The 13,589-nt window shown below is 38.4% G+C and overlaps 1 protein-coding gene across 1 annotated transcript in view; it reads left to right on the top strand.

Moving 5' to 3' along the window:
- The first annotated feature begins 613 nt into the window (after nucleotides 1-613).
- The window catches only part of Crybg1 (crystallin beta-gamma domain containing 1), a 187,153-nt gene continuing 174,177 nt past the window's right edge, over nucleotides 614-13,589 (top strand). Inside the window, exon 1 of the mRNA XM_047557264.1 lies at nucleotides 614-1,051. Coding sequence (XP_047413220.1) covers nucleotides 810-1,051 — 242 coding nt within the window. The 5' untranslated portion in view covers nucleotides 614-809. The remainder of the gene's footprint in view (nucleotides 1,052-13,589) is intronic.

Below are 13,589 nucleotides of genomic sequence, written 5' to 3'. Positions count from 1 at the left end.
AATAATTGTTCGTGTACTTCCTTTGATTAAGTATTAGTTGCCTTTACTATTTAATCAGAATTGTAAGATTGAGCAGGTGACAGGCACCTTGTGGAACTGACATTTCATTCACTGTGAGGGATCTATTGAGCCCTTTGGGAATTGGAGAACGTGGATAATGTCCTTCTGCTTTTTATCCTTTTTATCCATTTTTGAGATGAGAGTACAAATTAGTTATTCAGACTCTGGAGGAGAGAGAAAAGGAGCAGGTACTCCTGTTTACAAACATGAACATTCGGGACTATTGCCCAAGCCACCCAAAGGCCTTAGTGGAAGAGCCCTAATTGCCGGGCGGTCAGGCACGGGATGTGCCTCTCCCATCCTTCCCCAGGTGGGGCTCATGGCTAAGCAGCCACTCACTCTGCCAGTGGGGCACAGGCAGGAGCGGACAACAACTCCGCGGGCGATCAATGGGAACTGCACCCGAGGCTTTATCCAAACCCAACCTGGTTCTGGCTCCCAGCCCGGAGCCCTGGCAGGAGACGCAGTTCTCAGGACGCCCAGTAGGTGTCGCTGCCCCACAGTCGGGGACCGGGGGCGTGTTGGCCCTACCTGGGGCTCCCACGGAGCGCGCCTCACCTGGGATCGCGCCCCTTGCCGCTCTGGGAAGTTGTGTCGCCGCGGTGCAGTCACCTCCACCCGGAGAGCTCCCGCTGCTGTGCTGGTCGCGCTCGGCTCTGTCCTCTTCCTTTAACCCTCTACCGTCCCTGGAGACGAGGGGGCGGGGTCCGACGGTGCGCTGGGAAAGGCAGGCGAGCTGGCGCCCAGGTATGTTCTTCCACAAGGGCTGGGCGGGGGAGAGGACGGTGTCCGAGCAATCGGGAGAGCAGGCTGAGAAGATGCCACGGTCGCCACCACCTCAAGGAGATCCCAGGGAGTCCAGCCCGTCCAAGGCCCCCAAGAAGCACGCCACTTTCCACATCTGGCGCTCCAAAAAGAAGCAGCAGTCTCCGCGGTCAGATTGTGGCGTGTTCGTTCCTCACCCGTCCCCCGCTCTGGTTGGCGAAGCCAGGTAAGTTCCTCGCTGGAGCCTTCCAGTCTCATCTCCTTCCCTTGCCTTGTCCCGCTGCCCTGTTGGGTTCTATCCAGTTTCTACCGACCCCACTCCGAGCAGAAGAAAGCCCCCGAGTCTGTTTTGCCCTAGAGAAGTGTAAACTGGTCCCGGGCGGGAGCAATCCTGGCAGCTACGAGTGATCCGGTCCCTAGCAGCTTGTAGATCAGATCAAGAACCAGCGAGAACTTGTGCCCACCCATGTGGTCTTTAGACTGGCCAAGACTTTATGCAATAGTGTACATTATCAACCTGCTAGGGAGAAAGCGGGGGGAGGGGGCGGATAGTGAAGGGTTATGACCAAAACGAATGATGCTAGGAATTCTACCTGGGGGCTTAGGTAATATTTTTAATAAATCTTTAATTTATCTTTATTGTAAAGATATCCATTCTAGAGATATGCCTTCATTATCCTCACAAGATCTGAATGGAGGAGGAAGTAATAGGGATAGTTACTCCTTTTTTATAGGTGGAGAAACTGAGACTGAATGGTAAATGACTGGTCCCCATTGGAGTCCGTGACAAAACTAGGGGGCATCTAATTATTCTAAGTGTAATTACTATTGTGCTTTTTAATTTTTACGTTGATTTTGTGGGGTTTTATTCTATATGTATAACTGTTCAATAGTACCAGAATTTTGATGATTTGGTTGACAATATTTAATTATTTTTGTGACTTGGTGGTGGTGTACATTCTTTTTTGTTGTTGTTGTGCTGCTGAAAATCAACCCCAAGTGGGGTCTCAAGCATACAGGCAAGTGCTCTAGCACTAAGCTACGTACATGCTTGGCCCAGGAGGTATAACATATTTTTAATGATGTATGTTTAGCAATGCCCAGTGAATCCTTTAGGTGTTTTAAAATACATCCTTATGAACAGTGAGTCAGAATAAATTTGCTTGCACATAATGGGCATTTTAGACATATTTTTCTTTTATTCCTTAAAAAGTATTAATTGTGCATTCTATTTTTATTAATATAATAAAATTTTTATTTAGAATCTTAGCTAAGAGTTGGGATATTTAAAAACAAAAACTAGGAACCTGGGCCTAGTGGCACAGGCCTATAATACAAGCTATTTTGGAAGCTGAGGCAGAAAGATTGCTTGAGCCCAGGAATTTGAGGCCAGCCTGGGCAAAATAGTCAGACCTTGTCTCTTAAAAAACAAACAAATAAACCTCCAGCCACAGTGGTGCTCACCTGTAATCCTAGTGACTCTGGGGGCTGAGACAGAAGGATTACTAGTTCCAGGCCAACCTGGATGACTTCATGAGACCCTCAGCAATTTAGTGAGGCCCTGTCTCAAAACAAAAAAGTAAAAAGGGTTGGGGTTGTAGCTCAGTGGTAAAGTGCCCTTGGGTTCAATCCCCACTACCAAATAAAGTAGAAATAGAAAACAAACAATGAAAGACAATAAGAATTCTTAGTGATCAAAGAATTCTGACTGTCTTATGGAGACCAAAAGTTAAACAGTGGATAAATGCTATGCCAAATGCCAGTGCAGAAGTGTTCCAGGGAGGTTTCCTGGAGGGGATTGGGTGAAGAGGCTTAGTTGGAAAAGGGGACGAACAAGAATTTCCAGGAGGAGGCTGACTATGCATCACCAACACTCACTGGAGGTCCATACTTGGGAAGAACCACTAGTGGCTCAGGGTGGTCTGAATCGGGGAGGAGTTTTAAGAGAGAAGACACAATATTTTCTCATGTTAAATCATCCACAGTGACAATCATTTGTACTAATCACACATTTATCTATTGAAACACTTACTGTGTCTAGTTATGGATTGAAATTTCTAATGAAATATGCAACTTAATAATGAGGTACTCAACCTTGAAGAACTTTTCCCATTACATCAGTGAGTATTTTAAAGACTTTCATAGGGGTTTCTCTTATCTGACCTAATCTTATGATTCCTGTCTATCAAAATGTAATAATACACAGCTCTAAATAATTTATTCCAATGCAAACATGTTTTAGAGTAAAACTAAAAATAGAAACTTTTGCTTCCCTTCTTGAGTTTCTTGTATTTAGGTTTAGTCTTAAATCACTTCATTCTTTCTTTCAAAACTATGATGAACTTTGTATGTTTAGTTCTAAAAACTAAATGTACTGGTCTGTCTTTGGTGTTTTTCTAGGTACATCATCTTTACAGATATCTTGTACTTCTGAGAAAGTGTACCTGGTTGCAATCTAAAGAGACTAGTCAGAGTACACTTAGGTTTCTGGTCAGCCTTTGGCCAGTGTGGCCTTCTTAGGCCATCTAACCATATTCATTCATCTGTGCAGGACTTGTAGATACAGATGGAACATGCAGCACTCGCTGTGGCCTTTGTCTGTATTTGAGAAGGGGACATCCAGGTGGCCAGACTTATTTTCTGAGCATATGTAATTTCTATTGCAAGTTTTTAAGTTAGACAAAAGTGAATTCATGTCCTGGCTGTGTGACTTAGGCAAGTTACTTTATCTCTCTGAATCTCGTTTTCTGTATTTGTAAAATAAAGACAATAGACAACACACTGACTCTTGTGAATATGAAATGGAGGTTCGTCAATGTTAAAGTTTTATCATATTTCTGGGTACAAAGTAAAACTCAATACAGTTATCCTTTGCTATCTATGGAGGATTTGTTCCAGGACCCCAGTGGATAGTAGAATCCAAAGATACTTGAGTCCCTTATATAAAGTGGTGTATAGTAATTGCAATATAATCTGCATAATCCTCTGGTGTACTTTAAGTCATCTTTAGATACTTTATAATACCCAATACAATGTAAGTGGTATGAATTGCTGTTATCCTTTATTGTTTAGGAATAATGACAAGGAAAAAAACTCTGTATATTTTCAGTACAGACAGTTGTTTTAAATGAAGAAAAAGAGGTCTGTTTAGCTCATGATTTTTTTTCCAAATATTTCCTATCCATGATTGGTAGAATCCATGAATGGAGAGGGAAAGCTGTATAAGGGGAAAACAAACAAACAAACAAAATCTCTAGCATATGAGTTTCTTTTTTGCTATATGATAGAAATGTTGCTTTCTTTTTGTTTTCTCTATTTAAAGCACCCTGCATTATTTTGATTAAAAATGGACTTTCAGGGCTGAGTGGTAGAGCACTTGCCTAACATAGGAAGGCCCTGATTTCTATTCCAAACACTGAAAAAAAAAAAAAAAAAAAAAGAAGAAGAAGAAGAAGAAGAAAAAAAAAAAAAAAAAAAAAAAGAAAAGAAAAGAATTTAATTAAGTCTTTTTTGTTTTGGTACACTGGGGATTGAACTCAGGAGCATTCTGCCTCTGAGCTATATCCCCAGCCCTTGTTTTACATTTTATTTTGACACAGTCTCATTAATTTGCTAAGACTAGCCTTGAACTTACAATCCTCCTGCCTCAGCTGGGATTACAGGCATGTGCCTCTGAGCTCAGTTAGATAAGTCTGTTTTTGTTTTATGTAATATTAAACTGATTAATACTGAGTTGTTTCTCATATGCCAAGGGCAACAGTTATTTTAGGTTTATTTTATTACACCACTGATAAACCAGAAATTTTTAAAAATATTTTTAGGTGGATACAATACTTTTATTTATTTATTTTTTAAAATGTGGTGCTTAGGATCGAACCCAGAGCCTCACATGTGCTAGTCTAGCGCTCTACTACTGAGCCACAACCCCAACCCCAAACCAGAAATTTTGATTTAGCTTTATGACTCACCATGATCTTGAGAAGTTATATTATTGCTCTACCCTCAGTTTCATGCTCTGTGACCTCTTAATGTTGTTTTATTTTGGTGGTGCTGGGGATTGAACCCAGGTTCTTGCTTGACGGGCAAAGGAGGCAAATGCTTACCACTCATCTCCACCCCCAGCACAGTAAGACTTTCTTCTTCACCTGTAGGACAGGAGTCATCACACTTTCTCTACAGAGATCTGTGAGGAGTGGATATTATACATGTAAAGCATCCAGCACCAGACCTGGCAGGTGCCTGATAGAAGAAAGATGGTGGTTGGTAGCAGGAGTGAGAGTGGCAGTGAGGTTGTAATTACTGTTGCCTTGTTAGTAAGGAGAGTGCTTTAATAAGTGCATTGCTACTTTATCGGTGAAGTCAAACAACTTCAGAAGCCTGAAAGTTGTAACCAGCTCTGTCAAACTTTGAAGTACCTTTGAGGGTATGAATGCCTGCATTAGTCTATATGAAGGAGGCCCTTCATGCACTCATTGACTTAAAAGTCTTACTATATGGGCATGTTAAAGAATAAATATATATTTATAAATTACATACATATATTTATATAATTAAATATGTATTAAATATATTTTATACTTGTGTGTATAGGAAGCCAAAGATAAATTTTATGCTCGAAAAGTTGAAAGGAACCTTTTCTGAAGTGATTTTGGAGTCTAAACTTAGGATGGAATAATTCTTTGCCACTTGTCTCTGTCATTATACCAATTTATTCATTTTCTATTTCTACATTTGAGTCATTCTACTTAGTCCATGAATGAGTGGTGATAAGTGACATAAACCCTTCTGGAGACCCTTAAAACTTTGGGACTTGGGTTTACTTCTTTAGTTATTGTTTGTTCATTTTTTATTGTACTGGAGATCTAACCCAGGGCCTCCCAAATCCTAGGCATGTGTTCTACCACTGAGCTACAAATCCATTCCGTTCTTTTTTAACTTGGTTTTTTTTTTTTTTTTTTTTTTTTTTTGCGGTGCTGGGGATTGAACCCAGGGCCTGTGCATGTGAGGCAAGCACTGTACTAACTGAGCTATATCCCCAGTCTTCTTTTTTAACTTTTGATTATAAATCATTTGTAAGCTGAGAGAGTGAATTGTCCATGAGCAAATCAATGGAACAAATATGTTAGTTTTTTAGATCCTAATATTCATTTGAAATACCTATTTTATCAAGGTGGTGCCCACCTAGCTACTTGGTGAGGTTGAGGTTAGAGGATCATGAATTTGAGCCCAGTTTGGGCAACATAGCAAAACCCTATCTCAAAAGAAAAAAAAAAAATGACCATCTTTCTATGAGCATTAAAGACATGTATCCATCTTTAAGTTCACCTAACAGGTCATTTATATTTCAGAAATGTCTAAGTAGAGGAAAATTGATTTATTTTTTCTAAAAACTTTATCTGGTCAAAATGTGATGATCATTTGAAGCTTGAATTGTATGATTTTCTATCTATCTTGAAAAACTTTATCAAATAATTGCTTAATCTCCATTTCATATTGAATTTATTGTATAGGAGATGTAGAGATCCTATTTATGAAAAGCAATACAATCTTATCTTTAGAAATGCTTTGCTAGGATTAGTGATGGGTTTTTCTGTGGCAAAAATTCCTGTTCAGATTTTTTTTTTTCTTTTGATGCTGGGGATTGAACCTACGGTCTCATACATGCTAAGAAGGGGCTTTACCACTGAGCAACACCCCAGCCCCTGTATCTTATTGAAAGGATGAATTGAATTTTAGATACTTTTTTATAGTTAGTAAACACTAATCACTTATTATGTATCAAATATTGTAAAATAGAACAGTGAAATTAGAGGTGATCCCGGCTTCTAAAATTATAGTTTAATGGAGGGTGGGGTATGTGGTTGAAAATAAATAAAGTAGCATATGATGCCCCTTCATTTTGGAAATAGAAGATTTAATTCAATGCACTGAGGTCAAAAGAGGATTATCTTGAAGAAACAGAATTTATTTCTATCATGGAGACATTTTATTCATATTGAATAATTAATGAGAAATTTATTCCCTGATTTCAAAATCATCAAAGACTCCAAATCTTTTTGAGGTTATAATCATCTTAAATTATATTCAACTCCAGGCCAAAAAAAAAAAAAAAAAAAAACTATGGAAACTTCTTTTCATAGTGGCATTTAAAACAAAATCATGTATTTGGGATTATGCATACATAATTTTCTCCAGTTCCTTAAAACATCTAGAGCCTCAGATTATATTATCTCAGTTCTTCTTTCACATTTTGGAAACTAGAAATAAAGATTGGGCTTGAAATTTGGAAAACTGCTTTTTAAAAGTTGGCTGAAATTATAAACATGATATTGATACTAGAATTATAGACTGAAAATGAATGATTCTTGGCATTCTTCAGATGGATCTGTGAATCCAGAAAGGATTGTTCTTTAGTCTAAATTGTTGTCTCCTTGATTTTTTGTCAAAATGATTCTGGAGTTGCTGATAAGGAGAGTCCTGCATTGCCTATTCTTTTTGTTGAGGTCGGTGTCGTGGCACCCGAGATCGAACTCAGGGGCACTTGACTGCTGAGCCACATCCCCAGCCCTATTTTGTATTTTATTTAGAGCAGGGTCTCACTGAGTTGCATAGAACTTCATTTTTGCTGAGGCTGGCTTTGAACTCGAGATCCTCCTGTCTCAGCCTCCTGAGCGGCTGGTATTACACGTGTTTGCCACCATACCCGGCTGTCTATGCTTTTAAAGAAGATGTTCTTCCTTAAAAGCAACTTGTCTTGATTAGGGGAGTAACTCAGTGGTAGAGCAAGTGCTTAGCATATGCAAGGACCTGGATTCAGTTCTCATGAACTATCTATACAGTCATATGAAATTGCCTGGCACATCAACACATGTCTTTTCATACACTCACCTTAGAGAAGTAAATTCTGAGCTTTTACCCAGAGGACACTGAAGTATGAATTCAATATTTTGTCCCAAAATAGATTTTCAAGGTAAAGTATGTGTGACTGTCACACTTGGGAGTTTAGCAAGAAAGGCCAATCAATTGTTTATGAGTCTTACCAGTGTATTTATAGCTTCCTCAATATAGAGCTGCATTGAGCTAACCCAAATATTTCATCCAAATGCTCTATGGATTCAGATTTATGAGAAGTCCTCGATTGAAATGGCGATCACCTGCCTAATGCTGTCTTTCCAGCACTGTGCATCTCCAGAATTGGCCTGATCAGTGGAAATGAAATGACCACAGAGACCCCCTTAAGACTAGGGGATCATTTTGACAAGTTACCAGGAGACCCCAAGGCCATGTAAACCAGGCAGAGAATCCAAAGTCCATTCACAGTATCCCGACTTCTCTCACTACCAGGTTATAGCCAAATCCAGTTTGTTCGTGTAGCTAAGACAGAAAAATGAAACACAGAATTAACAAGGGCCTTCTGCTTCTTACTAATCCGTAGATGATGAGTGAAAGTCCGTGGTATTAAGCTTGGCAAAATATTCTGGAGCAAAGGAAGTTGGCAGCTGTTGGTGCTTATTATGGTTGTGCGCCATGTCAGGTCAGTGACCCTGACTGAGTCTCAGTCATCAGACATCAGGGTTATGGTATCCCAAAGGCAATATTAATAGATCAAGTAAGAGATTTAGCCAATAGTTATACAAAAACACCATATGTAACACTCCTCTTAATTTTTTCAAATTAGTTGATAAACAGGAGCATAAAGCTCCTGGTAGTCTTTTGAAATTCTTTAACTGAATAAGTCTCTATTTTGCAGTTGAGGTACAGAGTCAAAATAATATGCATATGTATAAGATAAGAAAATAGAGGAAGCATTTGACTTATAAAAACATTACTTTCCATCAAGATTTGATTGAAAGAAGCAGTTTAATGTACACTGTATCAGGCATTATTCTAAGCGCTTTATAAAGTATTGTTTTAAAGCCATAAAATGCCACTTAAAATTATGGAGTCTGTCTATATTATACCATATTGTATGCAGTAAATTTATTACACCCCTGAGAAGTAGGGATGTTCTATCATTATCCCATTTTAGAGCTAAAACGAGGCACAAAAGGACTTGGTAATTTGGCCAAATAGGGGTCTTGGGTCCTTGTGGTTAATCACCACAAGTTGATTACTGTGGTTAGTGCTGATTCTTTTATTTTCCCACAATGAGTAGATTTAGGCTCTGGAGCTCCCAAGCAGAAATTCAAATATATATTGGAAATCAAGTTAATATTTGGTACTAGACAATTCCTATGTTAAGCAGTGGAGAGAATAATATATAACATCCAAGAAATATGAGTACAATAAAATCAGAGAAGAAAAAAGAAACCCTAAAAGAGAAATTCAAAAGTGCATGTTATAAATGTGAGTATTCTGTCTAGATCCTGATTCTGGGACTTTTGCCTTAGTTATATCAGGGAATAGCATATTAAGAGGTTGACCTAGTTTGTACCATCTTCGTCCTTGGGAGACAGGCACAGGCAATGGAATGTAAGGTGACCCTTTCAATTTATAGTTGCTACTTGGATTAAGTAGGAAAATCAGAATTTCTCAGGTTGAGCTCAATTTCATGGCACATGCCTGCCTGTAAACTTGGGAGGCTGAGGCAGGAAGATCACTAGTTCAAAGCCAGTCTCAGCAACTTAGTGAGGTCCTAAGCAACTTAGCAAGACCCTGTCTCTAAATAAAATATAAAAAAGGACTGGGGATTTGGCTTAGTGGTTGAGGGTCCCTGGGTTCAATCCCCAGTCACAAACAAACAAACAAACAAAAGTTCCTATGTTGCTTCAACAGTTGATGCAGAAAGCTGCTCCAGAAGCCCCTTTGGATTTTCTCCCCAATTTATATCCTTGAGGATTCCCTGGCAACGAAGGCAGGTTCCACCTACGGTTGACCTTACAGTTCAAAGATTATAAATTGCTGTCGATATTTATTCCACTTGAGATTCATAAATAAACCCACACTCTCATTTTGTGGATGAGAAAACTGGAATTCATAGAAGGTAATGCAGATAGAGCAAGCAGGCTAAAAGTCAGATTTCTGATTTCTGTTCACCTGTTCTCCTGGGTTCTCTTGGATTGCAGACTCTACCTCCACTCCTGGCCTATATTCAGCTTTGACTCACCCAACCTTCTGATGACTATGTCCCTGGAAATCTTCCCCTAATTCCACAACCAACAACTGTGGGACTGATCCCTAGTTTGACTTACTAATTATCTAGCTGGTATCTACACTATATTCTGGTTACTGACGTACTGGATACTTTCAGAGTTTCTCTGCTATAATTATTACTTTACCCACTGCCTAAATGAATAAACCAAAATAACTTAATTCATGTTTTACAACAAATGTAAACCTTGAATGAGTCATATTTTAAAACAAAAAAATGCCACTTAAAATTATGGAGTCTGTCTATATTGTACCATATTGTATGCAAGAGCTCCCTTTATGGGGCTTGAAGTGATGACAGTGCTGTGACATGTAATATATTTTATTTATGATTTGTCATTCAAACGTTTTCATAATACTGGTGGATTCATAAATATCCCATGAAGGCACAGCTTGATTATTTTTGCATCTGCTATTAGAAGATTGAATAGATGAAGCAACTATTGACATTTATGTTGAAATACAGTGTCTCCTTTATCTGTGCGTCATGTACAAACCAAGGAGCTGACACATTTCAAGTTGGTGCAGTGAAGGCTCACCCAGGCCTTGCCAGCCATTCTTGGCTCTACTGCCTTGCACATGTTGGCTTGATTCCCCATGGTTTAGCTCCCAGGAACTAAGCAGTTGTTATTATCTGTAAAACAAGAAAATACAGTTACTGCAAAGGTGGGGTTACAAAACTGTTCTCTTAGTATTGGCTATTCAAAACAATTTTTTAAGATTCAATTATTGATCTGGAATCCTTCATTGGACTATACTTTGGATTGAAACAAGAGCAATTATATTCCTATGTGTGCATGTCCATAAACATGTTTAAACAAGCTAATCTAAAACAATATTTTATATATGTTTTCCAAGATAAAAGCAAAGTGTGACAGGATGCCTGGCATTTGCTCCAAGTTTTTACTTCTACCAGTTTGCATTTTCTGATTGTCCTAATCTCCCTGTAAAAAGTTCCTAGTCCTTTGATCTACAAGTCTTGGTAGTTAGTGCATTGTGGGCACTTAACTGTGCCCTTCCCGCTTATTTCACTTTTATTAAAAGATTTCTTAAATAAATATACATACATGCAAACATATATTTTATATAAATATAAATATTTATATATTATTTTATATAAATATATACAATTATATATATTTATTTATCCATCCATAAGGGGAAAGCCAGTCCTAGATGTATCTGACAGGAAGAAGATACAGACAGGATGTGCCTCTTTTCCCTTCTTTTTTTTTTTCCCCTCCAGAGAAGCTCCTCGGAATTTATGCCTCACTTCTTTGCTTACACAGGCTTCCTGGTTGCCTTTTTGTGTATGTAAGCATACCTTGGCTACAATTCCATTAATTTGCAAAGTCTGCATGAGTTAGATAAAGAAGAGCACAAACTTATATCCTAATGCCACTCAGTGACTTATCAACAAAGACCAAAAGTGATGGTCAGTTAGATTTGGTTATGTTTACTGAGGCATGGCATGGGATTAATGGAGGAAGAAAATTCTATTCAGTCAGATGATCCCCAATCTATATATCAGATTAAAGAAATATAAGGAAATTTCATTGAAAATAAATTGTACAAGGAGCATGAACAATTGTTGAGTACTTATTATGTGACAGTTGTTCTCATATTCAGTGTATCTCATTTAATCTTCAAAATAGTTCTGCAAAGTAGTTCATCTTACCCCCACATTTATAATCGAGACGACAAAATCTGAACAGATGAGTTAACTAGTACATGAGAGCAATATTTTTTGACTTATTTTTTATTGTTGCATTATAATTATACATAATAGTGGGATTTGTTGGGACATATTCATTCATGCACACAACATAATTTGGTCTTTTCATCCTCCAGTATCTCCCCTACTCCCTCCCACTGGTTTCCATCCCTCTACTTCACTGGTCTCCCTTCTGTTTTCATGGGTCCCCCTACAATCCCCCACTTTTCTTCCTTCTTTTTTCCCTGTAGTTTCCATATATGAGAAAATATATGACCCTTGATTTTTTGAGTCTGTCTTATTTCACTTAATATAATGGTCAGAGTAATATTTGAACCCAATTCTTCCTGACACAAAACTCATAATATTTTCTCTATATCATGAGAAACTAAAGCCTACTGAATGAGTAGTTGGTAGAGGGTGTGTGTGCATGCATGGAGTTAGTTGGCTAAAGAACAGAAACATTCAGAAGAAATTGTTCACTCTCAGGGCTATCACCACCAGGAAAGTGAATTTCCATTTTTAATTGTCTGAACCCTCCCTGATCACATTGTAGAAAAGGGTAATAGGCAGTAACAAAGAATTCAGGTGCCTTGGGTAGTTCTTGGGGCACCCTTGTTTACCTGACAACACCTGACAGATGATTTTACCAAGAATGTGACTCGAGAACAAAAGTGTTAACTAAACTTGTTGCACCTGATTTCCAATCTAGCCTAAAAACCACAGTCTTACTACATGATGCAGGGATGATTCAGAGTGTGTAGAGGGATCTTGATGGAAAACATTGGGTTAACCCTTTGCATAAGGGTTAACCACAGCCCGAAAGAGGAAAGAACCTGCTGATGACCCAAACTCCAAATTTATAGGAGATACTATGGGCTTGGAGGATGTAGAGTTCTATGGTGTAAAGGATTGTGAAGATCTCTTAAATAATCTTTGTCTTTATAGGAGCTAGTAAATTTGTTTTTAGTGCCTGTTCAAAATTGAATTTTATTTTGTCCTTTATGTATTTGAGAGACTCGTAGTTTTATTTAAGAAGGTGCATTCATTTCTATGAATGATCATTATAGACCAAAACTAACTCACAGTAGGTCACAGGAGAGAGTAAATTGCTTTTTACATTATACTAAACTGAAAATTTATATGCTCTGGTATTTAGATTAAGGTAGTTATTTAAAGCATAAGTGATTGTAGTTATTAGTACCCATACAAGTTCGAGAGAACAATTGGAAATTTGCTTCTTTATCTTAAACCACACACTCTTATTATAGACCTTTTCTAATTTTAAAAGCAATTATCCAGTGATAATGGTCTTTGAATCATCAGGTTTTCTGTCATTTTTGACCTGAGTAACTGAGCAGATGGTACCTTTCTTCAAAGTGGTCTTGATAGAGGGTCTTCAGTGACTGTGTCTGTCCTATTCAGGAAGGTTAGTAAACCTGAAGGTGAAACTGCTGTAACTCATCTACTGAATAAACACTCTGATAATGCTGTGTGGGAGGCCCTGGGGTGTGAGCTGGCCAACCAGTTCAAGTTCTATTGTTGGAAAAGTCTTGCCGTCTCCTGTCTTCCAGAGAAGCTGTGATAGTCACCATTAAAACAGGGAAAGTTACTACACTTACCATTATAGGAAAGAAGAAGAGAAAATGCTCAAACATGTACCAGATGGACTGAGATCAGATAAAGGAGCGTAAACATCACAGGGGATGAAGGATTTACAATTCTCAAGAACTCTCAACATTGTTAACTGCTAAAGGAGTCTCAGAAAGCAGTTGATGTTAGGGTTTATATTCACCATCAGATTTATGTCTCCATATTCTCTAAATTGATGGCTCTGTTTTGGCCTTTATCCAAAGAGAGATAACCAGGTGCTGTGGCACATATCTGTAATCCTAGTGAC

Source organism: Sciurus carolinensis, chromosome 7 (assembly GCF_902686445.1).
Source record: "Sciurus carolinensis chromosome 7, mSciCar1.2, whole genome shotgun sequence".
Taxonomy (NCBI): Eukaryota; Metazoa; Chordata; class Mammalia; order Rodentia; family Sciuridae; genus Sciurus; species Sciurus carolinensis.
This window is presented reverse-complemented; position numbering and strand designations above follow the sequence as displayed.